The sequence below is a fragment of the Cervus canadensis genome, chromosome 3, assembly GCF_019320065.1.
Source record: "Cervus canadensis isolate Bull #8, Minnesota chromosome 3, ASM1932006v1, whole genome shotgun sequence".
Lineage (NCBI taxonomy): Eukaryota > Metazoa > Chordata > Mammalia > Artiodactyla > Cervidae > Cervus > Cervus canadensis.
In genome coordinates, this window is record NC_057388.1 from 52391122 (window position 1) to 52416897 (window position 25776).

Below are 25776 nucleotides of genomic sequence, written 5' to 3' on the forward strand. Positions count from 1 at the left end.
CCATTCCTCTATATCAAACCAGTAGGGTAATAAGTAAGGCCTGGATTATTGATTTCAACATTTTAGCCACAGAATATTTTCTTCAGAGGAAACATTTTGTGGTATAGGCCAAGGGTATAGAAATTGTAACCACCCAATATCTCCCATGTCTACCTTTGTTGACCCTTGAGTGGACTCTGGAAAATACCTAAGGCTTTGAACAGAGAGCACTTTGAAAACCTGCTTTAAACTGTATACTTGGGTAAATATTGCCAGGTTTTCTTATGTAACAAGGAAAACATTTTACTTAGAGTTTATAGCTCCCTCTTAAAATGTCTTGAGGCATTCAAGATTCTGTTGTTGACACTGGCAGCATGCCAGATAGAAAATTTTGTAGGAAATAAAATCCTGTATTTCCTTATTAAGCTCCTTAACCAACAAGATGGGAGTTGAGGGGGAGGGAATAAAGAAATATGATCTTTTACTATAACTGTTTTGTAAAAGAGAACAAAGGCAATATTGAGTAAAACCCAACATAGGAAATTTAAATAGAAAGTTATCATTTGAACAGCCTAGGCAGACAGGAGTAAAGAAATACAGTCTTTTACTATAACTGGTTTAGAAAAGAGAACAAAGGCAGTATGGAGTAAAAATCAACATAGGAAAGAAATTTAAATAGAAAGTTATCATATGAATAGCCTATACATTTTTACATGCAAGATTTTTACTTAACACTTTTGAGAAACTGTAAGTGAAGTTGAAGACTGAATTCTTAAATTTTAAAAATGTTTCCAAATAATACAGTTTTAAGGTTCTCTGCATAAATCTATCTAAAGCAAAGTGAAAATTTACTGAGGAATGTAAATGAACATTTGAAAGAGGCGATAAAATGTAGAGGAACCATAACAAACTTTGTAACCAAACTTTGTCTTTTAATCAGTATGTTTTATCACTTCACAGAATGTAAATGAAGAGGGTTCCTATATATTGAAATTAGGAACCAGTCTAACTGTATTTCAATTAGCTGTCCTGTAGAAAACCAGTTGTTTCCTGACTCATCAGACTGTTGATCTGTTCTATAGATTTTCCTGGTCAGATAAAACTACTATCTTCTAAATATTTACCTTACCAACATTAGTAAATTCAGCCATTTCTTTCTGTTTTGTTTCTCATAAGGTATAATGACTTTGTTTTTCCTCAGTCTCTTTGGAATCACATTTGGCGTGTCTAGAAAAGGCTTGCTTCCTACAGCCTAGTGTACATTTAGAAAAATGTGTTCAAATGCCTCAGAGTAGTCTCCAGAGAACACTAACACATTCCAGCAGTGCTGCCGTAGACCACAGAATTGATTACAACTGTTTAATGAAGTTACAGAGCCTACATCACATTTCTTTTCAACATTCTTAATGGTGGCAAAATGCATATTGTGGTTGAGTTTGATGTATATTTTCAGAGAGATGTTTCCGTAGAAAGTGATATAGCTGTAATAAGTCCTAGGTTGCAATGGAAAGAGAGAGAAAGCATGAAAAATATAACCTGAGAAAGGCTATCTGAGAGTCATAGGTGTCTTGGAAGGAAATTTAAAGAGCACATCCTAACAAAGAATGCTAAATATTAACTCAGAGAGTAGTTCACAGATGCTATTTATTAATCTAGCCCATATCCTGACTGTGTATATAAATACTAAGTACTCTAAACTGAAATGAAAGATAGTTATCCTTTAATAGTATAGTTCAGGGGTATAGAACTGTCACGTGAGTGTATTCTCCTCGGTTCTGTCTCGTCTCAACAAAAATTTGAAGCCACAGATGTTAGAGCCCTCTGTGTGTCATAGCTCTCAGGCCTCAGACAGACCGTGTTATAGCTCTTAAACAGATCAGTGTTACAGTTCCATGTTAGAGCTCAATTTTATTTAGAAAATAGCAGGAAAATCAGAGAAGGCAATGTCACCCCACTCCAGTACTCTTGCCTGGAAAATCCCATGGCCGGAGGAGCCTGGTAGGCTGCAGACCATGGGGTCGCAAAGAGTCAGACACGACTGAGCGACTTCACTTTCACTTTTCCCTTTCATGCATTGGAGAAGGAAATGGAAACCCACTCCAGTGTTCTTGCCTGGAGAATCCCAGGGATGGCGGAGCCTGGTGGGCTGCTGTCTTTGGGTTCGCACAGAGTTGGACACGACTGAAGCGACTTAGCAGCAGCAGGAAAATACATCCTCGAGGTGCAAGGGCATACCGACCCAAAAACACGAAGAGAAGAAAGGAGGGCGCCCCAGCCCTTTGGCTTCTCTTTTTATATGTTTTTTCCTCCCCCTAGGCCTGCCCTATGTAAATTGGGCTAGCCAGGAGTGCTGTTTGTTCTACCTGAGGTCCTCACTCCGGTCCTTGGACCTTCCTTTGTTCTATTTTCTCGGGCTTTTCCCTTCGTTGTCTTTTCCCCACCGCCACTCTGGACTCCTGTTTCCTATTCTGACTACCTAACAGAACCATGTCAATTTTAATCATCAATGTCCAGAAATGTCTTGTAGACAACTAAGGCAGTTTTCTGGAAAGAAAGAGGAGACAGAAAAGTATCTCCTTGATACCCTTTCTGTTCCCATGAAGACCAACTGTGCTTCTTGAAATTGAATTCCATGAGGTATCTTTTTCATATTTAAGATAAATTTGCATTTTACTTAAGCTAGTTTAAGTGGTTTCTGTTCCTTGCCACTAAACTGTACCAGACCAAGACAGTGATTCTATATAAACTTGTCTTCATCATCACTGCCTATACATGGAAACTCAGATAATCCAAGCAGAGTCTGTGAACCACCCTAAATAATAGCAAAGTGTGACTTGTGTATCATATATGTATTGTTTTTTAGGGGGAAATGGCCATAAATTTCATCAGATACTCAAAGAAGTATATTACCCAAAAAATTAAGAACTACTGGTAGAGAGTCTCAAGCAGAGGTATCCTAAGTGACAAGAGTCCCTTTCCATTCTACCTCCAGTGAAAGACTTTGGTTCATTAGAATTGTTATCTGACAGAGTGCCATAACTAAGCCAGTTTTTATTCTATGTATGACACATAGAAAAAAGTGCCCCTTAGAGCTTTGCTGCTGTTAGATGTCCATTAACAATCTGACAGAATAGATTTTCATGAAATTTGGACCTCAGGTAAATTCACTAGGTAGTAATTTTTTTAAGTCTTATGTTTATTTGATTATTTTCAGCAAGATATTAATATAGACATTTCAAATAAGTAAGAGGGTAATATTTTATTCTATCAAGAACTGATCTAGGATATTAGAATGACCTTTCATTTTACAGATGAGGAAACAGACACAAAATGGGTAAGTAAAATTTCTAAGGTCACTTGGTAGTAAAGTACCAGTAAAGATAGAGTTCTATTGATTATCTCTCTCCAGAGCCTTTTTTTTCTTTTTTAACTGTACCAAACTTTTGGTAATTATTCCTTCTTTACTCCTTATCCTTATGTATAGTATGTAGTTAACTCATTTAATCTTTATACACTGTGAAGGTGGTGCTGTTTTATCAATTTATAGAGATTTTTTTCTGCTTCTTTAAAAAATTCTAAGATTTTTAACACACCTTCTCAATAACAGAGAGCAAGCATTCACAGTAGAATATTTGAACAACGTAGTTAACAACCTAACAGCTCTATGTAGAATAGTGTACCCCAAAACTACAAAATAATTCATTTCAACTATGCTATACAGTTAACATATACCAAAAATGTTATTTAAAAATTATAGTAAATATTTAAAATGTTATTAATTTATAAAAATTTATAAGGCAAATGTCAGTAAGACTCAAAGGGTTGAATTTTACAGACAATGCTATTAAGCAAGAAATTGGTACCAAGTGGGAATTAGAAAGAACCCAAAGGTTTAGAAATTAGTAAATAACCTCCTCCAAAAAACTCATGAGCTGAAAAATTATAATAAAAATTAGAAAATATTTTCAACTAAATAATATTTTTTGTGAAGAATTTCTTGTCAAAAAATGTCACAAAAATGCTTTTTATTAAAACTTTTGGGTATAGCTATAGCATCACTGAAAGGAAAATTTATAGCTTAAATGCATATAGTATAAAAAAAACCTGAAAACTAATGAATTAAGAGTCTATCTCAAGAAGTTAAAGATGGGCTTCCCTGGTGGCTCAGTGGTAAAGAATCCTCCTGCCAGTGCAGAAAACACAGATCTGATCCCTGGTCTGGGAAGATCCCACATGCCACAGAGTAACTAAGCTCATGAGCCACGACTATTGAGCCTGTGCTCTATACCCCAAGAGCTGCAACTACTGAAGCCCACACAACCTAGAGTCCATGCTCTGCCGCAAGAGAAGCCACCACAGTGAGAATCCTGCACACTGCAACTAGAGAGGATCCCTTGCTCACTGCAACTAGAGAAAAGCCTGCAAAGCAGTGAAGACCCAGCACAGCCAAAAGTGAATAGATAAAATTATTTTTAAAGAGTTAAAAACAAAAGTCAAAGATAACTCAGAAAATAAGCTCCTTCCTTTTCAAAAACTGAAAAAAGTAAACAGCAGGAAGGTAGAAAAAGTCAACAAATATAAAAACTGGAATTCCCATTAAAATGGGAAATCTCAGGGTGAGGTACATCCCAAAAAAACAAAAATCACAAATAACCGGTTTCAGTATTCAGTTCAGTTTAGTCACTCAGTCGTGTCTGACTCTTTGTGACCCCATGAATCACAGCACGCCAGGCCTCCCTGTTCATCACCAACTCCCGGAGTTTACTCAAACTTAAGTTCATCAAGTCGGTGATGCCATCCAGCCATCTCATCCTCTGTCATCCCCTTCTCCTCCTGCCCCCAATCCCTCCCAGCATCAGGGTCTTTTCCAGTGAGTGAACTCTTCGCATGAGGTGGCCAAAGTATTGGAGTTTCAGCTTCAGCATTAGTCCTTCCAATGAACACCCAGGACTGATCTCCTTTAGGATGGACTGGTTAGATCTCCTTGCAGTTCAAGGGACTCTAAAGAGTCTTCTCCAACACCACAGTTCAAAAGCATCAATTCTTTGGCGCTCGATATTGAAAAGAGTGAATATAGCAATACATACTGAAGACTTTTAAAAGATAGTAGAAGGATACTGAATAACTTTGTGGATGTTAATAATATTAAAGAAATTAAATTAGTGGTTAAAAATCTTTTCATAAATAAGACTAGGCCTAAATGGCTTTGCCAGCAAGTTCTAATAAGCATTAAAGGGAAAATGAAGTCTATTCTTACACATACTCTTAAAAATAGATGAAAAGAATTCTCCTGCACTCACCTTAAAGAGTCTAGCATAACCTTGACATGAAAACTGTGGACAGTACAAGAGTGGAAAATTACAGTCTGGTCTCACTTATGAACATAGATGCAAATATATATGTGTGTGTGTGTGAGTACACACTGTTTATCTTCATTATTCAAAAATTCCCTATCTGCAAATTCACCTAATCAATAAAATTTAATTCCAAGATCAGTACCCTTGGCATTTTCAGCCTCATTTGTGGACATGGTCAGTGTGGCAAAAAAGTTTAAGTCATCTGACATACACCTTCCTAGCTGAAGTTGAGCAAGGGAAGCTCTTCCTTATTGTTCAATTCTCAAGTATAAAAATGTCCCTTTTTCAGTCTATTTAGAGTACATTTTTTGCGCTTTTTATTGATTTCACTTTTTAAATGACCCCTGAGCATAATGTTTAAATTCTATCAAGTGTATCTAAAAACAAGAAGGCTGTATTACGCCTTACAGAGGGAGTACTATATTAAATATGCCTCTCTTAGGCATGAGTTATAATGGTGTTGGTTATGAGTTCAGTGTTGGTGCATTGTAATATGTATTAAATAAGGTACTTTTAAACAGAAATACACATAAATCCAAGTTATATGTTGATCTGATAATTAAAGTATTGTAATCAGAGGCCTAATTTTCTGTTTCCCTTAAGAGCATGGTTCAGTGATTGTGATGACTTTATAGACCAAAACCACCACAGACAGAACCAGCTATATATACATATATAAAACAAATCCTTTAATTTATAACAAGAACAATTTATCAAAACCAAGTCAGATTATCCCCAATAATGGCAGGCTTGATTTGACACTACAGAATTGAGTGTACTGTACCACATAAACAAGCTAAAGTCCTATCTCAGCAGCTGAGTAAAGTGCATTTCATAAAATCCAACATGGATTTCTGTGAAAATGTTTTTTTTACAAAAGGAACTAGCAAAGTATAAGAGGAGCTTCTTTAGCTTTATCAAGGTTTCTATATAAAACCTGCAGCAGTCATTGTGTTTAATAGTGAATTATATATTAATGGTGAACATTATACTTAATGTCTCTTCTGAGACTGAAAACAAAATAGTAACTGCTTGTACTAGTCCTGTTTAGTACTGTATTAGAAGCCTGAAGTTTGAGCAAACTCTGGGAGATAGTGAAGGACAGGAAAGCCTGGTGTGCTGTAGTCCATGGGGTCGCAAAGAGTCAGACATGACTTAGCAGCTGAACACCAACAGAAGTCCTGGGAAAAGTAGTGAGGCAAATAGTAGATGGATGGGTGGGTGGGTGGATGGATAGAAAAGAAAAGAAGTAATAAATGTTGTTTTTCACAGATTTCATATAACTATGTACCTAGATTAGAATACTCAAAATAATATACAGATTAGCAGTTGAGATAACAGAAACTTAGTCAGGCTGCTGGATACAAATCATTATACAAAATGAGTTGCATTTCTGTAACCAACAATGAAAAATTAAATTTTAAAAAAATAAGAGGGTTTATCCATGGAGGGGGGGGGATGCAGTAATAGCATCAAAAAATGGTGCTAACAAGAAATTTATTGAGCTAACAAGAAATATAAACCCAATAAAGTATACGTGGGACCTTTAAGAGAAATTGTTAAAGCTATTTGGAGACAATGAAAGAAACCTAAGTAGATGGAGAACAATAGCATGTCCATGCATTAGAAGACTTGATATTGTAAAGATGTTAATTCTTCCCAAATGATCAGTGCCATTCTCATCAAAATCACAATGGGATGTGTTGTGTAAAAGGTACTACCACACAGCAATGAATCTGAATTAAATTATACAAACACAGATGACCTTCACAAATTTATATTAGGTGAAAGAAGAAAGTCCCAAAAGCAAATTTGTAGTGTGAAACTGTATCATGGTGGGAAGACTATAAAAGGAAATCAAGGGAATGTTTATCACTAAAATCAGGACAGTGGCTGTCTTTACAGAATGGGTAGGGGATGTCGTCAGGGAGGATTGTGTTTCTAGGATGCAGCGTGTTATTTCTTGCCCTGGGTAGTATTTATTTGGATGTTCTGTTCCCTGTGTGATTAGTGTTTAATCTGTAAATATATGTTTGATGTAAAAAAAGAAAAAATTGCAGAGCTAAACCAAAGAAATTTGAAAAGGATTAAGTGTATTACTGAGAGCAACAACTTCAGATATGCAGATGCTAATAGCAGGAAGTGAAGAGCAACTAAAGAGCCTCTAGATGAGGGTGAAAGAGGAGAGGGGAAAAGCTGGCTTAAAACTCAACATTCAGAAAACTTAAGAATATGACATCTGGTCTCATCACTTCATGGCAAAAAGAAGGAGAAAAAATAGAAGCAGTGATGGTTTTTTTTTTCCTTGGGCTCCACAATCACAGCAAACAATGACTGTAGCCATGAAATTAAAAGACTCTTGCTCTTTGGAAGGAAAGCTTTGACAAACCTAGACAGCATATTAAAAAGCAAAGACATCACTTTGCCAACAAAGATCTGTACAGTCAAAGCTATGGTTTTTCCAATAGTCAGGTACAGATTTGAGAGTTGGACCATAAAGAAGGCTGAGCACTGAAGAATTGATGCTTTCAAATTGTGGTGTTGGAGAAGACTCTTGAGAGTCCCTTGGACTGCAAGGAGATCCAACCAGTCAGTGCTAAAGGAAATCAACCCTGAATATTCATTGGAAAGACTGATGCTGAAGCTGAAGCTCCAATACTTGGGCCACCTGATGCGAAGAGACAACTCACTGGAAAAGACCCTGATGCTGGGAAAGATTGAAAGCGAAAGGAGAAAAGGACAGCAAAGGATGAGATGGTTATATAGCATCACCAACTCAATGGACATGAATTTGAGCAAACTCCTAAGAGATAGTGAAGGACAGGGAAGCCTGGCATGTTGCAGTCCATGGGGTTGCAAAGAATCAGACATGACTTAACAACTGAACAAGAATGTTATTAAGTTATTCCATTATATTAAATTATATTAAAAAGTGTCTCTTTGCAGCTTCATGTACTGCAGCCCGCCAGGCTACTCTGTCCATGGAATTTTGGACAAGGCAAGAATTCTGGAATGGGTTGCCATTTCCTTCTGGGGATCTTCCCAACCTAGGAATTGAACCCATGACTCCTGTGTCAGCAGGCAGGTCCTTTACCACTAGCACCATCCACTATCTGGGAAGAGCCACTGGGTGGGCAAGAGACAAACTGGAGAACAATTATACTAAAGAAGTTCTCTCATTGCTGCGAAAGTTCTAGGCTCCACAACAGACTTCCCAACCTGGGGATTTGGCACAGAGACAGAATCCCCAAGGAATTTGACTTTGAAGGCCAGTGGGATTTGATTACAGAATTTACACAGGACTAGGGAAACAGAGACTCTTGGAGGGCACAAACAAAACCTTGTGTGCACCAGGACCCAGGAGAAAGGAGCAGTGACCCCACAAGAGACTGATCCAGACTGCCTGAAAGTGTCCAGGAGTCTCTGGCAGAGACGTGGGTTGATTGTGGTCTATCGCAGTGTCATGGGCACTGACCACAACTGGGAGCCACCAGGGAAACCCCTCTCGTGGCTCAGCTGGTAAAGAAACCGCCTGCAGTGCATGAGACCTGGATTCGATCCCTGGGTTGGGAAGATCCCCTGGAGAAGGGAAGGTCTACCCACTCCAGTATTCTGGCCTGGAGAATTCTATGGATTGTATAGTCCATGGGGTAGCAAAGAATCTGACATGACCGAGTGACTTTCACTTTCACATTTAATGTTGAATCACTTAAATGATTCAGAATACTCTATTCAGGTAGAAAGTTTATAAGAAACACCTTTTAAAAGACTATTAGAAACTTTTTTCTACCCAGTTTACTAGGATCTATCAGAATAGTGTGAGGCAAATTCTGCTTTTACTATGTTTAAGAAGGTCATTAGTGGACAAACCACATAGGATTTTATAATATAACAGGATATTGATAGCTAACAATATCTACCACTTTTTGGAGCATTTACCATGTACCACATACGAGGTCAAACATTATAAATGCATTATCTCATTTAATCCTGGAAACAACTCTTTAAGTGTGACTGTCATTGTTGTCTCCATATCACACAGGTAAAGGACTGTGTGAATCAAGTTTTTATTTTAAGTCTCTCTGATTCCAGAACTCCTGTTCTTTTTTAACCATAGCCCCAAGTAAGGATTGGAATGGCAATCTAGTGATGTATTTAGCATTACATATTGTTACAGGTTCTCATTTAGTCTAACTGGTTATGATTTGAGTATTCATATTTGTTAATTCAGCAGTAAATGTCAACTGTATGCCAGGCATTTCCATGGTTTCTATCCACTCAGTCTTTTGCTCCATTTGACAGCTTGCAGCCTATACCACAGAAGTTCACTTGTTGCCTTCTTCCTTGGAGCTAGTGTATTGTGATGGTTCAAGTATCACTAAATTTAATTCAGCTTTACAGATGATTGTTACACATGTCACTCGGACTACACAATAATCGACACAAGAGAATTATCTGTTGAGCCCGAGGAGCAGCTCTTTTTGCTGAGAGTGCTAATTCTTTTATTTCTTCATACCCTCATAACCCCCTCTTTAGATGAGTTTTTAAATAAACTTTTATTGACAAAAATATTTTAATTTGTTCATATTGTTTTTACAGTACTATAACCTGCCGTGTCCTATACCGGACTGATCCAGTATACAGTTTATTTATGATCAGATGGTGATTATGGTCATTTCTATAAAATGTTAGGACATCAGGCTCTTGGTTAAAAACATACCCCTATTTATTGCATTCCTTTATGAAAAAAAAAATCTATATTATTTTGACTTACAGTGCTTTTTCTAGAAGCTTAACTTAGTATAGTTTAACACCTCTCTAATGGATCCTATGGCAGTATACTAGCCAAGGTATAAGGAACAGAAGCTGGGCAGATTTTTTTGTGCCCTACAGACTTTAAAGAACCCAAGATTCCGTTTATTTACTCAATTATTTCATTATATTTCTTTCCTTTAAGTTTCCAGTATCTACTCATAATTTTTTAGAAACATTTTCTAAATATCAGTGAAAATGCTTATGTCTGAAGTTGGTTTTTATTATTGCCCTACCATCTGAAAACTAGAACTCTGGGCTTCAGACCAACAAAATTCTACTGTTTTCCTTCATCCTTATTTGCTGCTATGTAGATCCATATTGAGGTTCCCTTGTGGCTCAGCTGGCAAAGAACCCACCTGCAATGTGGGAGACCTGGGTTCGATTCCTGGGTTGGGAAGATCCCCTGGAGAAGGGAAAGGCTATCCACTCCAGTATTCTGGCCTAGAGAATTCCATGGACTGCCCATGGGGTCACAAAGAGTTGGACACGACTGAGCGACTTTAACTTCACTTCACTTCTTCAGACCCATATTAGCTGCATTTGACTAATGATCATGTATAGTTTGGTTACCTTCTTTTTTCCTACTACTTTTGTAAATGAGGCATGCTCCCACACAAAGTAAAATTTTTTCATTACTTAAAAAATACTATTCTATAACAACTTTTCTCTTGGTCCTTAAGTCATTGACATCATTATATTGGCAACTGAGAATTAATTTGTGAATGAATTCTTTCATCTATAGTTTTCAAAATGCAATCTAGGAATCTGAGAGGTCCAGGGTCTCTTTGGGGAGGAAATTATTTTCATAATAATACTAAAATGTTATTTGCCTTTTCTACTTTCAGTCTCTCTTGAATCTAGGGTTGAGTTTTCTAGAAATTTCATGACATGTCCTATTACAACAGCTTGAGTGAAAAGCAGATAAAGAGAATCCATTTGTCTTCTATTAAGCCAGACATTAAAGAGACTTGAAAAAATGTAAAACAATAACTCACTTTTACTCCCTTTCTAATTTAGATTTTCAGTATGAATTAATGCTTTTAAACCATTGAGTTTTAGTTTCAAACATGGTGTTATTGGTAGATATAACCTGCATAAATGAAAGAGTTCTTCAAGGCCCTCAGTAATTTTTAAACACGTAAAGGGATCCTGAGACCAAAAAGCCAGTCTTTTTTATTCTCAAACGTTTGAATTTTTCATATATTTTATTTATCTTACAACTTCTCATATTATAAAAGGCATACTGAAAATAATCTATTTTTAGGTTGCTACAAACCTCAGGAAAGATCAGATTACTTGACGTTGGCAGCTGCTTTAACCCATTTCTGAAGTTTGAAGAATTTCTAACTGTTGGCATAGACATTGTACCTGCTGTAGAGGTATGCATAGTTCTGTTTGTTTTGTTCTGAGACTTGAATATTTTACATATATATATACAAAGGAAGGCACTATCTTTACATTCCTAAAATAGCAAATATATTTCCTGTGTACAAGTTGATAAGAGGCTCTTTCTATTCAAAAATAAATGTATAGTCTATGAAAATTTGAGCATTTCTTTAATATCAATTTGACCAATACCATATTTGTCATTTTGTTTCTTGTTTATCATCTGTCGTTGGAGTCAAAAAATTGTAGTAGGTTGCAAAGCTTCCAGATAGTTTTAATATTTTGACTTTTTATTTTTTATTTTGATTTTCTTAATGCATCTCTTTCTGAAATGTACTGTGATGTAGAGCTGTTATGGAATAGTAAAGAGCAGGGTCTTGGAGACTGCCAAATTTGTACTTAGTAGATAAAACTACTTTACAAAGAATGTTTCCTCTGCTTTTAAAATTAGATTTATTTCCCTCAGTGACATAAATTCATAACTTTGCAGTTTTAGCTTTTGATATGGCACCAGGCACAAGAATTTTTTTACTAATTTTTATTGCTATAAAGAGATTATGTGTTAAGAGTATAAACTCTAAGGGTCAGAGATTTTTTTATCCCCACTGTTATGCTCCCAGGATCTAGAAGAGTACCTGGCTTATTAATTACTCCATTAAGTACTTTAATAAGAGAAAGTAATCTTACTTTCAACCTCACTTTGTCTGTCTGAGCCTCAGTTTTCTCATCTGTTCAGTGAGGTTCGTAATGGACCATACCTATAAGATTGTCATGTTTACTTGAGAAAAAGTACTTAAAGCACCTAGCAAAGGGCCTGTTATATAGTAAGTGCTGAAGAAATGTTTGCTGTTATAATTGAAAAATTCTGCCTGAAGCGTCAACTTTTAAATAAATTTATTCTTTAATTTTAATGAGCTTGACAGTCTTTATGACTAACATTGACAAATAAGAAAATGCTAAAAACCTTTACTGTTATCTCTACTTTCTAAAATTAGACAAATACTTTGCAGAGAATTCCTGTGCCATCAGAAGCTATAGTCTTATTTTATTTTCTTTTAAATATTTATTTATTTATTTGGCTGTGCCAGGTCTTCATTTGGCACACGGGATCTAGTTCCCTGGGCCCCCTGTATTGGGAGCATGGAATCTTGGCCACTGGACCACAGAGGAAGTCCCAGAGTACACATGGATTCTCTCCCCTTCCTTCCTCAAGATACACATTAGAGATATCCTTCAGTGACTGCTAAGACATGATGACCATTTAATCTAAACCTCAAGCTTAAATTTTATTCTTAAAATATTAAATTGTTTATGGATAGGGCTATAAATTTTCAACTGTAAAGCCATTAAGGAAGGCAGAAGAACATAAGTTTAGTAGTAGTAGTAGAATCAGACTTTTATAGTTTCCAGAACCCTATAACTAATTTTAAAACTAAAGGAAGAGACATACTTCCAAGCAAGATAGCGTGACAGGGACCAGTCTAATTCTCTTTCCTCCTTCCTGCAGCAACTAAAAAGTTGACAAAATATTCAGAATAATATATAAGAGACTGTACATCAGGTAATGAAGGACAGTGATCCCCAAGAAATGGAAAATCAAATGAGGCATACAGTTTTACCAGCATGTAGCCTTCAGAGAGTTTCCAGTATGTGGCACAAACAGGGGGTCCCAAGCAGAGCACAGCTGATAACTCTGAATTCTGGAGGCAGAGGTAAAAGGCCTGGGATATCAAGACAGCCACGGTTCATGGACAAAGTACCAAAGATGGGAGAGCTGCACAAAGAGAAAATTCCAGGGGTCTGCAAAGATTTCTTCTTGAGTACTCAACTGAGTACTTATCAGTACATTTCTGTGAGAAAACTGTATGAACCTGGGGGAGTACCACTTCAGAGGTCTACGTTATGTTGTCTGGTGCACTCACACAGGCTGGAAAGTAGTACCTATTCCCACCAGCCACGCTAAAAACCGCAGGAATCACAGTGCATTGGGCAGAGTACACAAAACCGCCTTACCTCAGTGGTCGTGGTGGTTAGTCGCTGAGTTGTGTCCGACTCTTGAGACCCCATGGACTGTAGCCCGCCAGGCTCCTCGTTCATGGGATTCTCCAGGCAAGAATACTGGAGTGGGTTGCCATGTCCTTCTCCAGGGGGTCTTCCTGACTCAGGAATCGAACCCAGGTCTCCTGCATTGCAGGCAGATTCTTTACCAACTGAGCTACAAGGGAAGCCCAGTAGTGGAGAATAATTAATAATTGCCTCGGTAGTGAAGAATAACCTTCGACTGAAGGCTGCTCTAGTCCCACGAAACAAATCTTGAAACAAGAACCAAAAAAATCAAACTGTCTCCAGATAATTTAACTACTAATACATCCCAGAACAAAGTTAGAATATTTATAACAGTATAGAGTAATCCAGTACACAGCAAAGTAAAATTCGCCATACCTGATATCCAGTAAAAAAGTAATCAGCCAAGTAAGCAAGAGAATAGGACCCACAATGAGATCAGTCTTCCAACAGAAAGCAACTGTGAACTGACACAGACGTTAAAATTAGGAAACAAGGACATTAAGATGGGAATGTTATAACTACATTCTATATGCATAAAAAGTAGAGCCATGAGAGATAGTTAAAAATAGCCAAATATAACTTCTGAAGGTTGATACTATGGTGTATGATATGAAACATGTGTTAAATGAGATTAATAGTACACTAGATATTACAGAAGTTAAACTGAGGACATAACAATTGAAACTACCCAAAATTAAACAGACTTTTTTTTTTAAGTGGAAGAGCATCAGTAAACAATGGGTCAATTTCAAGTGGCCAAATAGAAGCATAATTGGAGTTCCCTCAAAAAGGGGAGAAGAGAATAAAAGAAATAAAATAATGGTCAGAATTCTTCCAAATTTGATAAAAGCTAATAGTAGAGCTGGCCTTGAGCATCCCAGAGGAATGGTTCTGGGACACCCCACCACCGCCACAGATGTCAAAATCTGGATGCTCAGGCCTGTAGAGTCAGGTCTTCATATCCCTGGGTTCTGTGTCCACAGATACAGAGAACTGACTGTATATTTCTTAAAAGTAAATCCATGTATGATTGGACCTGTGCAGTGAAAACTCATGGTGTTTGTTCAAGAGTCAACTGTAAAATGGAGTTTATATAAAAATGTATGATAACAATAGCACAAGAAGGGAAAAAGGGAAATATACTATATGTATAGTAATAGGTTTTTATACTACATATTAAGTGGTAAGGTATTATGTGAAGGTAAATGTTGTAAGATATTATGATAGGTAAAAGATGTAGACTATAAATTCTAAAGCAACTAGTAAAATAAAGAGTTAAAGCTAATAAGTTAGCAAAGGAGATAAAATAGGATCAAATTGGATTAAATTTCTTTAATCCAAAAGATGGCATATAGAGAAGAGGAAACAGTGAACAGATGGGAAACATAGAAAATAAGCAAGATTGTACTTTTAAACTTAAGTTTACCAATATTCACATTAAATAGACATGGCTTAAATACCCAATTAAAAGGTAGAAATTGTCAGACTGGATAAAAAAACAGGACTCAAGTATATATTGCCTATAGGAAATGCACTTCAATTATATACACACAAGTAGGATGGTCAAAAGGCTTAGAATGGCCCTATTAAAATCAGACAAAGTAGATGTTAGAGTAAAATATATCACTAGCAATAAAGATGCTTATTTCATCATGATAAAAAGATCACTTCATCAAGAGTACAAAACAGTCTTCAACATTTATGCATCTAATAAAAGCTTCAAAATACATAAGCCAAAAACTGATAAAGTAGTAATTATAGACATTTATAAAATTATAGTTGAAGATTTAATCAACTTTCAATAACTGATGGAATAATTAGAACATCAGTGAAAGAAGAATTCACCAAGAAAATTAGATATTTTGGAATGAAGATAAATAAAAACATAAGCTATCAAAAACATAGGTATGCATAGGATGCCTCTAAAATCACTAAAGTGTACTTAGAGAGACTCCCCTGGCAGTCCAGCAGTTAAGACTCCATGATTCCAATCCAGGGTGCGTGGGTTCAATCCCTGGTCAGAGAACTGACCCCACATGCCATGTGGCGCAACCAAAAAATAAATTTAAAAATAAAGTAGTACTGTACTTAAAGGATACAATACTAAACACCTTTATTATAAAATGAGAAACGTCTCAAAGCAATGACATCAATTTTCAACTAGAAAAAAACAAAAAGCCCATACTAAATCCAAAATACAAGAAAGAAAACAATAAGATTATAGCAGAAATCAACAAATTAAAAAACTTTTAGAAATATAGTAGGGAAAAAATTGAAAGCAAATGCTGCTTGAGAAGAACAATAAAATTGATTAAATCACTAAGCATACCAATTAGGAAATAAAGAGAAACATGTGACATCTTACATATTTTACTAATATTAAAAGAAAGGATAATAAGTGTTGCAAAAAAAATTTATGCCAATAAATTCCACAAATTAAATGGACAAATTCATTGGAAGATACATACTACCAGAGCTTACTCATGAAGAAATAGATAACCTTAATAGCTCACAATGTATTAAATAAATTTTAATTGGCAGTTAGAACTTCCCCATAAAGAAGATTCCAGGCTCAAATGACTTCACTTCCCAACGTATTCTGTGAGGTCATTACCCCAATACCAAAACCAGAGACATTACAGAACAACAAAAACCTATAGGTCATATCCATCATGAACATAAACACAAAAGTTCTCCACAAAATTTTAGCATATTGAACCCAACAATATTTCAAAAAGGATAATACATTATGGCAAAGTTTGACATATTCCAGGAGTGTAAGACTGGTTTAATGTCCAAAAAAATGCTCAGTCTCTAACATCTACACAAAATCTACTCAAAATGGATTAAAGACCTAAATACAAGACCAGATATTATAAAACTACTAGAGAAAAACATAGGTAGAACACTCTTTGACATAAATCACAACATTTTTTTTAATCCATCTCCTAGAATAATGGAAATAGAAACAAAAGTAAACAAATGGGACCTAATTAAGCTTAAAAGCTTCTGCACAGCAAAGGAAACCGTAAATGAAACAAAAGAGAACTTACTGACTGGGAGAAAATGTTTGGAAACAGTTCTACTGATAAGGGATTAATTTCCAAAATACAGAAACAGTTCATGCAACTTTATATATTTTTTAAAAAACCCAATCAGAAAATGAGCAGAAGACCTAAATAGACATTGTTCCAAAGAAGACATACTGATGGCCAACAGGCACATGAAAAGATGTTCAGTATCACTAATTATTAGAGAAATGCAAATCAAAACTACAATGAGCTATCTCCTCCCACCAGTCAGAATGGCCATTATTAAAAAGTCTACAAGAAATAAATGAGGGAGAGGGTGTGAAGAAAGGGAACCCACCTACTCTGTTGGAGGTTCCTTAAAAAACTTAAGAGTAGAGTTATGGTATGACCCTGCAATCCCACTCTTGGGCATGAATTTGGAGAAAACTCTAATTAGAGAACATACATGCACCCCAATGTTCATAACAGTATTATTACAACTTCCATATCTTTATATGGAAGCAACCTAAGCATCCATCAACAAGACGAATGGATGAAGAAGATGTGGTATATATGTCTGCACAGTGGGAATATTTCTTAGCCATAACAAAGAATGAAATAATGCCATTTGTTGCAACATGGATGGACCTAGAGATTATCAGATTAAGTGAAGCAGTGAGACAGAGAAAGGCAAATATTATATGTTATCACATATATAGAATCTAAAAGATAAATGAATGTATATAGTAAAACAGAAATAAACTCACAGATATAGAAAACAAACTTGTGGTTACCATTGGGGAAGAGGGAAGGGAACAAGGGCAATATAGGAGTATATGATGAGGAAATATAAACTACTATATATAAAATTGATAAGCAACAAGACTATATTGTACAACATTCTGGAATATAACTATTATTTTGTAATAACTTTTAATGGGATATAATCTATAAAAATACTGAATCACTATGCTAAACACCTGAAACTACTAATAATAAAATATTGTAAATCAATAATACTACAATAAAAAAAGAAAAAAATACGTTGTTAAGAGAATGAAAAGACATAATCTGAGAGAAATATTTTCAAGCAATATATCTGATTAAGAACTTGGATCTATAATAAAGAACTCTCAAAATTCAATAAGAAAATAGGTTTTTAACAACCCAGTTATTTTTCAGCATGTAAAAAGTTGAACAGATACTTCACCAAAGAACATACCCAGGTAAACATCACTACTTACTAGGAAAAGCCAAATTCAAACCTCAGTATACTAACATACACCTATGACTGTGATTAAAATCTAAAAGGCTGGCCATTCCAAGTGTTGAGGAGGAGGTGGAGAAACTGGAACTCCCATAAACTCCTGGTAGAAATGTAAAATTCAGTGTAAGCACTTTTGAAAATAGTTTTGGAGTTTCTTTAAAAGTTAAACATGCACATGCTATATGATCCAGCCACCACTTTCCTTGATACTTGCCAGGACAATTGAAACATGTCCATTCAAAGACAAAATATGTCTGTGCAAAGACAGGAATGCTCATAGCAGCTGTAGTTGTTACTGCCAAAAATTAGAAACAACCAAGTTATCTATGAAAGGTATATGGAAAAACAAACCGTGGTGTATCTTTTATATAGTATCATACCTCAGCTATTAAAAAGGAATAAACTATCAATACATGCAAAAAAAAAAAAAATGAATGAATCTCAAAATAATTGTGCTGTATGAAGGAAGCCAGGCAAAATAAGAGTACATTATTCTATACTATTCCACTTATATTAAATTCTAGAAAATACACACTTGATCTGTAGTGATAGAAATCACATCAGTGATTGCCTAGTGACAGGGAAGAAGGGAGGATAAAAGGAAGGGCTATGTAAGGGGCACAAGAAAACTTTAGGGAGTGTTGGATCTGTTCTTAATTTGATTAAAGTAGTGGTTTCAAAAGTGTATGAACATTACAACTTACTAAAAACGTACACTTTAAATGTGTGTCGGTTATTACTTTAGGTTGTATGTCAGTTATACTTCAATAAAGCTATCTCTGTCTCCCCTCCAAAAGGAACAAAAAAAGAAAAACAATCTTTTCCCATATAATAGAACTTTATGTATTGCTTTTCTTGATAGATAGTCCAGATGCTTATGTGACCAGCTTGTCTACACACTAATGAGGGACTAAGGTATTAGCTCATATCTTTGATAATCAATTAACTATTGTTTTATATAAGGATAGCTACCTTTATCTAATTTTAAAACTGCTTTCTTATTCTGGATTATTTTCATACAATTTTAATATTCAGCAAATGACGCAGTGCTGTTTCTTTACTTGTAGTGTGCCTCATGGTCACTTGACTCCGTTAGTTAAATTTAATATGTAGTTTATTTCAATAGATATATTATTAAAACTACTTTTGAGATAGTTAAAAGTTAAGGATTGAAAAGATGCTTTACATGACTTTAAAAAGATTTGGTATTTTGCTTTTTTACGAATTTATAAATCCACTTTCATTGTCCTCTGACTTCTTTGGTTCATCTTCATTTCATAGTATTTCTTGTTTAAAGTTATTTTTATACTAGCCTGTTTTAGGTAACTATAAATGTTTAAGTGAACATAAGTATGACTCAGTGTAGAAATAAATCATCCCTGTAAGTTCTTATCCAAGTTAAATTTCAAACAAAGCCTTAATATTTTAAAAAATATATATTTTTAAAGTATTTTTAATTGTTTCTCAGAAATACATTTTTTAAAAATGATGACTAGAAATTCTCTAGCCTTAATTACTCAGACTTTTCTGAGTAAAAGTTTTGGTTGAATAAGTCTCTGTAAGTGGAATAATTTAGAAGTGAAAGGTACATACTTAAAACTTGAATTATATAGAAATGCTGTGAAATAGTTTGGTTTAAAATTTGTGTAGTTCGATGGAAGTGATCTTAAAATTCTCAATATGCCTTGTTTTTTCCTTTTTGCAGAGTGTATATAAATGTGACTTCTTGAACTTGCAGCTTCAGCAACCACTCCAGCTTGCACAAGATGCTATAGATGCCTTTTTGAAGCAGCTGAAAAACCCTATTGATTCTCTTCCCGGAGAACTTTTCCATGTGGTTGTTTTCTCTCTTCTTCTTTCTTATTTTCCATCACCTTACCAGCGATGGATTTGCTGCAAAAAAGCCCATGAACTGTTAGTGTTAAATGGTTTATTGCTTATCATCACACCTGATTCTTCCCATCAGAACCGTCATGCTATGATGATGAAAAGCTGGAAGATTGCTATAGAGTCCCTGGGCTTTAAACGTTTCAAGTATTCAAAATTTTCACATATGCATCTGATGGCATTTAGAAAAACCTCCCTAAAAACCACAAGTGACTTGGTTAGTAGGAACTACCCAGGGATGTTATATATTCCTCAAGATTTCAACAGTATAGAAGATGAGGAATATTCTAACCCTTCCTGCTACGTTCGATCAGATATAGAAGATGAACAACTAGCATATGGTTTCACAGAGCTCCCTGATGCTCCATATGACTCAGATTCTGGAGAAAGTCAAGCCAGCTCTATTCCTTTCTATGAGCTAGAAGACCCCATATTACTTTTAAGTTAATATAAAAGCAAAAGACCCTTTCAATCCCGACTCCTAAACTTAATTGCTTACACTAATCAGAAATACTAACATGAACTCAGTACTTAAAACCTGGTTTGCATAGAAGAAATGCAAAGGTTTACAGAGTTTGCTATTTTTTTCTACTTCTGGATTTTAAAATTTATTCTTATAGAGAAAGCTTAATGTTTCATGCAGAGTGACTCCTGTCCTAGCAGAAACCACTGTTACTTAGCATTTAGCACTAAGATATTATAGAAAGGTACCTTTTTCTCTTTAGTGCTATTGTGAAAAATGAAGCATAATTTGCTATGTATTTTTGTTTTCATCTTCTCAGTGTTGACTTTAAACCATTGTGATGAGAAACTAAAATATGTATGTAGAAAGCTGTAGATTGCACTTTGATGACTCACAAGTTAAATGTGACAGAGAGAGATAGATTGGTTTAGTAGTTTTGTGATGCACTTATCTTATTCCTTTTTTCTAACTAAATTGTTACCTGTTATAGAAAGCCATTTTGGCTCAGTTTTGTCTGATGATTCAGCATTCCCTAGACCTTTTGGAACTGATGATGACTCTCTTTCTTTCTTGCTCATTTGGCAACATCAGACATTGGGGATCTGTTTCCCCCAACGTATGTATTCTAATTTGATTAGCACAGTACAGTAAACACCATTGCCAAAATAGAGTTTCCATATCCTTCTTGTTGATTTGGGCATTGGTGGTGAGTATATTTAACTGTGAGAATTCACTTTTACTTTTTTAAATTTAGGTTTCATTACAAAATTCTCTATTTAAGCAAGGAACAATATAATACTCGATACTGACCTAACACACCTTTGTGAAAGGGTTTGCACTTGTAAGAGAGCTTACGTTCTACCTAGACCAACCTTAGTAGGGTCCTCACCTTTCTGTTAAGGAGGAGCTGCACTACAAGTCTGGAAACTATATAGAAAATTTTTAAATTAACCCTCTGCTGGTAATCTCATAAAATGGTTTTGACCTTTCGGTATTCTAGTTTCTATCTAAAGCCCTAGCAGAAATTTGTCTTTGAATATATAAACATTAGTTGGCTGTGGGAATTTTCCCTTTCCACATTGATAAATGCCTTTCTGTGTTTCTGAATCAGAAGCAAATGACTAAGGAGAAATATATGTCCAACAAGACAAGATCAGTTTAAATGTTTAAATGGCTAAGAACATTTAGTCCACCGTTGTCTTGTCAGCCAGCAATTGTCATGTAAACTGTCATTTTTAAGAGTGCCACTGTGTGGATTTTTTTTTCAAGTGGTTATTACATTAAAATTACCTCATACTGAGGTTTTTGCACTGAAATATCACAGTTTCAGATTTCATGGTTAATGTTGTGTGTGTGTGTTTTTAAAGGAAACTTGCATTTTCAATAGTTGATCCTAAATTCATAAACTGCACTTCTTTACTCTGGTAAAAGTGTTTTTGTGCTTATTGTGAATTGCTGTAGTTAACTTTGAATGTCAAACTTTATTTAGAAATACAAAATTTACCCTGTAAGATATAAACGGCTAAGTGTGTGTACCCAATATTTCAAAGTAAATTTCAAATTCTAAATTAATGAAAGTAACAAGATTGTAATTAACCTAAAAATCAGTTGAGTAAATGCAATAAATATTGGTTGCTCAAATGTGCCAGAAGTAACTTGAAGTTTTGCATTTACTTTCAATAACATAAGATTACTTAATTATAAAGAAAAATTAGGACTTTCTTTCCAGTTAAGCACTACAGGTCAAATCTTGTAGTTCACCCGAAAGAAGGAGGGGAAAAAAAAGTACTGTGTTGAGGGTAACATAGAAACGTGTGTTGGTAGTACCCCCTTTACCATACAGCCATTTTCTGTGATTGGGCTAAATGCCGTCTTAAGGGCAAAGAAAACAACATACGAAATGAAAGTGCTTTGAAAGTAAATGAAAACCATACTTTTGAGAGGCTGGTATAAGTATTTGACCTTGGATTTAGCCTTTGTGTTACAGCTAAAATGTTGGTGCTATAAAATCTTCTGATTGTTTACAGATGTTGATTCTGCTTATGCTCCAAAGTGTGCATGGTGTATTTTAAATAGTACTTTAAAGAAATATCTCTTTATAAAAACCTATACTCTGATTTAGTATAAGTTTGTTTGGATATATAAATCTCATTTGTTACTGTAAATTCATCTTCAAAATTAGGTTGGCGCAGGATTTAAACTAATATGTATTAATATCCACCAAAGCCAATTTAACATATAAATGTTAAAATGTAAGCATTCCTGTGGCTTGGAGCCAGATTCTCTATATAATGACAAGAGAAGTCCATAGAGCCTTCTAATACTGTATGGGTACTCTTGAAAATGATTTCATTTGGATATAAAGTTAAGGGGCCTCCTGTCACATTCACAACAGTATCTCCAAAACAATTTGATGTTTCAAAAACAAATGATCATTTGCTTGGTTTCTTCAGGATTATGACTAGATCAAGTGGTTTATATGGTAGTTGCCAAGTGGTGGGAGGTGGCTTACCTGAAAATGTATGTTTGTGTTTGTTGTATTTTTTCACATTTTGTGAACAAAGCACATTTATTAAAAATTTTAAATTTTCTAATATTCATTGTCTGTTATTTACAAATTGAAAGTTTTGTGGTCTTGACGTAATCTCACTAAGCGATTTCAGAATTAGGGAGCAATTTGAAACTTAAATGACTTAGAATTTTCTAGCTGGTTTCATCTAGTCCAGTCCCTTAATTTCATAAATTCATTCACCGAGATTCAGAGAGCTCAAGTGACCTCCCTATTGTCATACTATTTACCAACGAGTGAGGACAACAACCAACATAAATTCTTGTTCATTATTTGTCAACTATATCATATCCTACTTTCCTTGAAAATTACATCCAAGATAAATCACGTAAGTATATCAGTTATTTTAGGGCAGCAGATGGGTTTCTCACAATGTGAAGGAATTCTTTATTCAGGAAAGAAACATTTGAATTCTACCATGTACAATATGCTGGGGAAACAGCAGGGCTTGGTATGCTCACAGCCCCCTGCTTTCATAGAACATGATCTAATGAAGATGACAAGCATTCTACATGGAGTTGATATCGGTATCTAGGAATGATTGCCTACTGCTCCTATACCTTTGCCCCTGCTTAACTCCATTAGTTTGTTTCATAACAATTGAAAAGGTTAAAAAAAAAGTTGTAAAACAAAAGAAAAACGGTTTAGCAAATCACAAACATATTGTAGATAAGAGGGATATATTGTTCATCCCTCTAGAAGAGTGCAAACTAAAATTCTGATTGTAAAAGGCAAGAAAAAGATAGAACAGAGCTTTTGCTCCATTTTCCCACACTTTTCTGAGCACAGGGCTGCAATGCTATTCGTCTTCAAGAGTTTACATACTAGGTAAGAGAAATGTAGACTTAAGATTTGGGTCCTTCTTGGTGTTGGAAATTATTAGCAAATGACTCAGATGGGTTGGGAAGACCCCCTGGAGAGGGGAATGGCAACACATTCTAGTATTCTTGCCTGGAAAATTCTATGGACAAAGGAGCCTGGTGGCAATAGTCCATGAGTCGCAAAGAGTTGGACACAACTGAGCAAATAACATACTTAAAGGTGAAAAATATTCCTCTAAATTACTAGTCCAAAAAAGCATAATACAAATGTTTATTACAAAGAATGTTGGTATCATGATAATTTTATTCTTCCTCAAAACCAGAATGTCCATAAAAGTTTACAATAAAACTTCAAATCCACGATCCACTGAACACAAAGCTCCCCAAGATTGTTAGTGGTGGCCCATGTGGTTGCAAAGAGTCGGATGAGAGTGAGCACTCCACACATACACAAATTACATAATCCCCAAGAAACTACCATGCTACAATAGCTAACATTTTAGTTAAGGACCTCTAGATATTACCAAGGGAGAAAAGTAATTAGGTTTTCTAAACCCTATTTTGTCTTCGGTTCAGTTCAGTCACTCAAGTCATGTCTGACTTTTTGCAGCCTTATGGACTGCAGCACGCCAGGCCTCCCTGTCCATCACCAACTCCCGGAGTTTACTCAAACTCATGTCCATTGAGTCAGTGATGCCATCGAACCATCTCATCCTCTGTCATCTTCTCCTCCCACCTTCAATCTTATCAGGGTCTTTTCAAATGAGTCAGTTCTTCTCATCAGGTAGCCACAGTATTGGAGTTTCAGCTTCAACATTAGTCCTTCCAATGAATATTCAGGACTGATCTTCTTTAGGATGAACCGGTTGGATCTTCTTGCTGTCCAAGGGACTTTCAAGAGTCTTCTACATCACACTTCTAGATCACAGAAGCATCAATTCTTCAGCACTCAGCTTTCTTTATGGTCCAACTCTCACATCCATACATGACCACTGGAAAAACCATAGCTTTGACTAGACAGACCTTTGTTGGCAAAGTAAGGTCCCTGCTTTTTAATATGCTGTCTAGGTTGGTCATAGCTTTTCTTCCAAGGAACAAGTGTCTTTTAATGTCATGGCTGCAATCACCATCTGCAGTGATTTTGGAGCCCCAAAAAAGAGGCTATCACTGTTTCCACTGTTTCCCCATCTATTTGCCATGAAGTGATGGGACCCGATGCCATAATCTTAGTTTTCTGAATGTTGAGTTTTAAGCCAACTTTTTTCATTCTCTTTCACTTTCATCAAGAGGCTCTTTAGTTCTTCACTTTCTGCTATAAGGGTGGTGTCATCTGCATATCTGAGCTTATTGATATTTCTCCTGGCAATCTTGATTGCAGCTTGTGCTTCCTCCAGCCCAGCATTTCTCATGATGTACTCTGCATATAAGTTAAATAAGCAGGGTGACAATATACAGCCTTGACATACTCCTTTCCCGATTGGGAACCAGTCTGTTGGTCCATCTGCAGTTCTGACTGTTGCTTCCTGACCTGCATATAGATTTCTCAAGAGGCAGGTCAGGTGGTCTGGTATTCCCATCTCTTGAAGGACTTTCCAGTTTGTTGTGATCCACACAGTCAAAGGCTTTGATGTAGTCAATAAAGTAGAAGTAAATGTTTTTCTGGAAATCTCTTGCTTTTTTGATGATCCAGCAAATGTTGGCAATTTGATCTCTGGTTCCTCTGCCTTTTCTAAATCCAACTTGAACTGTTCAAGCTCATGATTCACGTACTGTTGAAGCCTGGCTTAGACAATTTTGAGCATTACTTTACTAGCGTGTGAGACGAGAGCAATTGTGCGGTAGTTTGAGCATTCTTTGGCATTGCCTTTCTTAGGGATTGGCATGAAAACTGACATTTTCCAGTCCTGTGGCCACTGCTGAGTTTTCCAAATTTGCTAGCATATTGAGTGCAGCACTTTCACAGCATCATCTTTCAGGATTTGAAATAGCTCAGCTGGAATTCCATCACCCCCACTAGCTTTGTTCGTAGTGGTCCGTCCTTCCTAAGGCCCACTTGACTTCCCATTCCAGGATGTCTGGCTCTAGGTGAGGGATCACAACATTCTGATTATCTGGGTCATGAAGATCTTTTTTGCATAGTTCTGTGTATTCTTG

The 25776-nt window shown here is 35.8% G+C and overlaps 1 protein-coding gene across 2 annotated transcripts in view; it reads left to right on the top strand.

Moving 5' to 3' along the window:
• Window positions 1–22828, top strand: part of BMT2 (base methyltransferase of 25S rRNA 2 homolog) — a 77598-nt gene extending 54770 nt beyond the window's left edge. For both annotated transcript variants that reach the window (XM_043463156.1, XM_043463157.1), the window contains 2 exons: window positions 11416–11530; window positions 19588–22828. In XM_043463156.1, coding sequence (XP_043319091.1) covers window positions 11416–11530; window positions 19588–20217 — 745 coding nt within the window. In that variant the 3' untranslated portion in view covers window positions 20218–22828. The remainder of the gene's footprint in view (window positions 1–11415; window positions 11531–19587) is intronic.
• Window positions 22829–25776: the final 2948 nt, after the last annotated feature.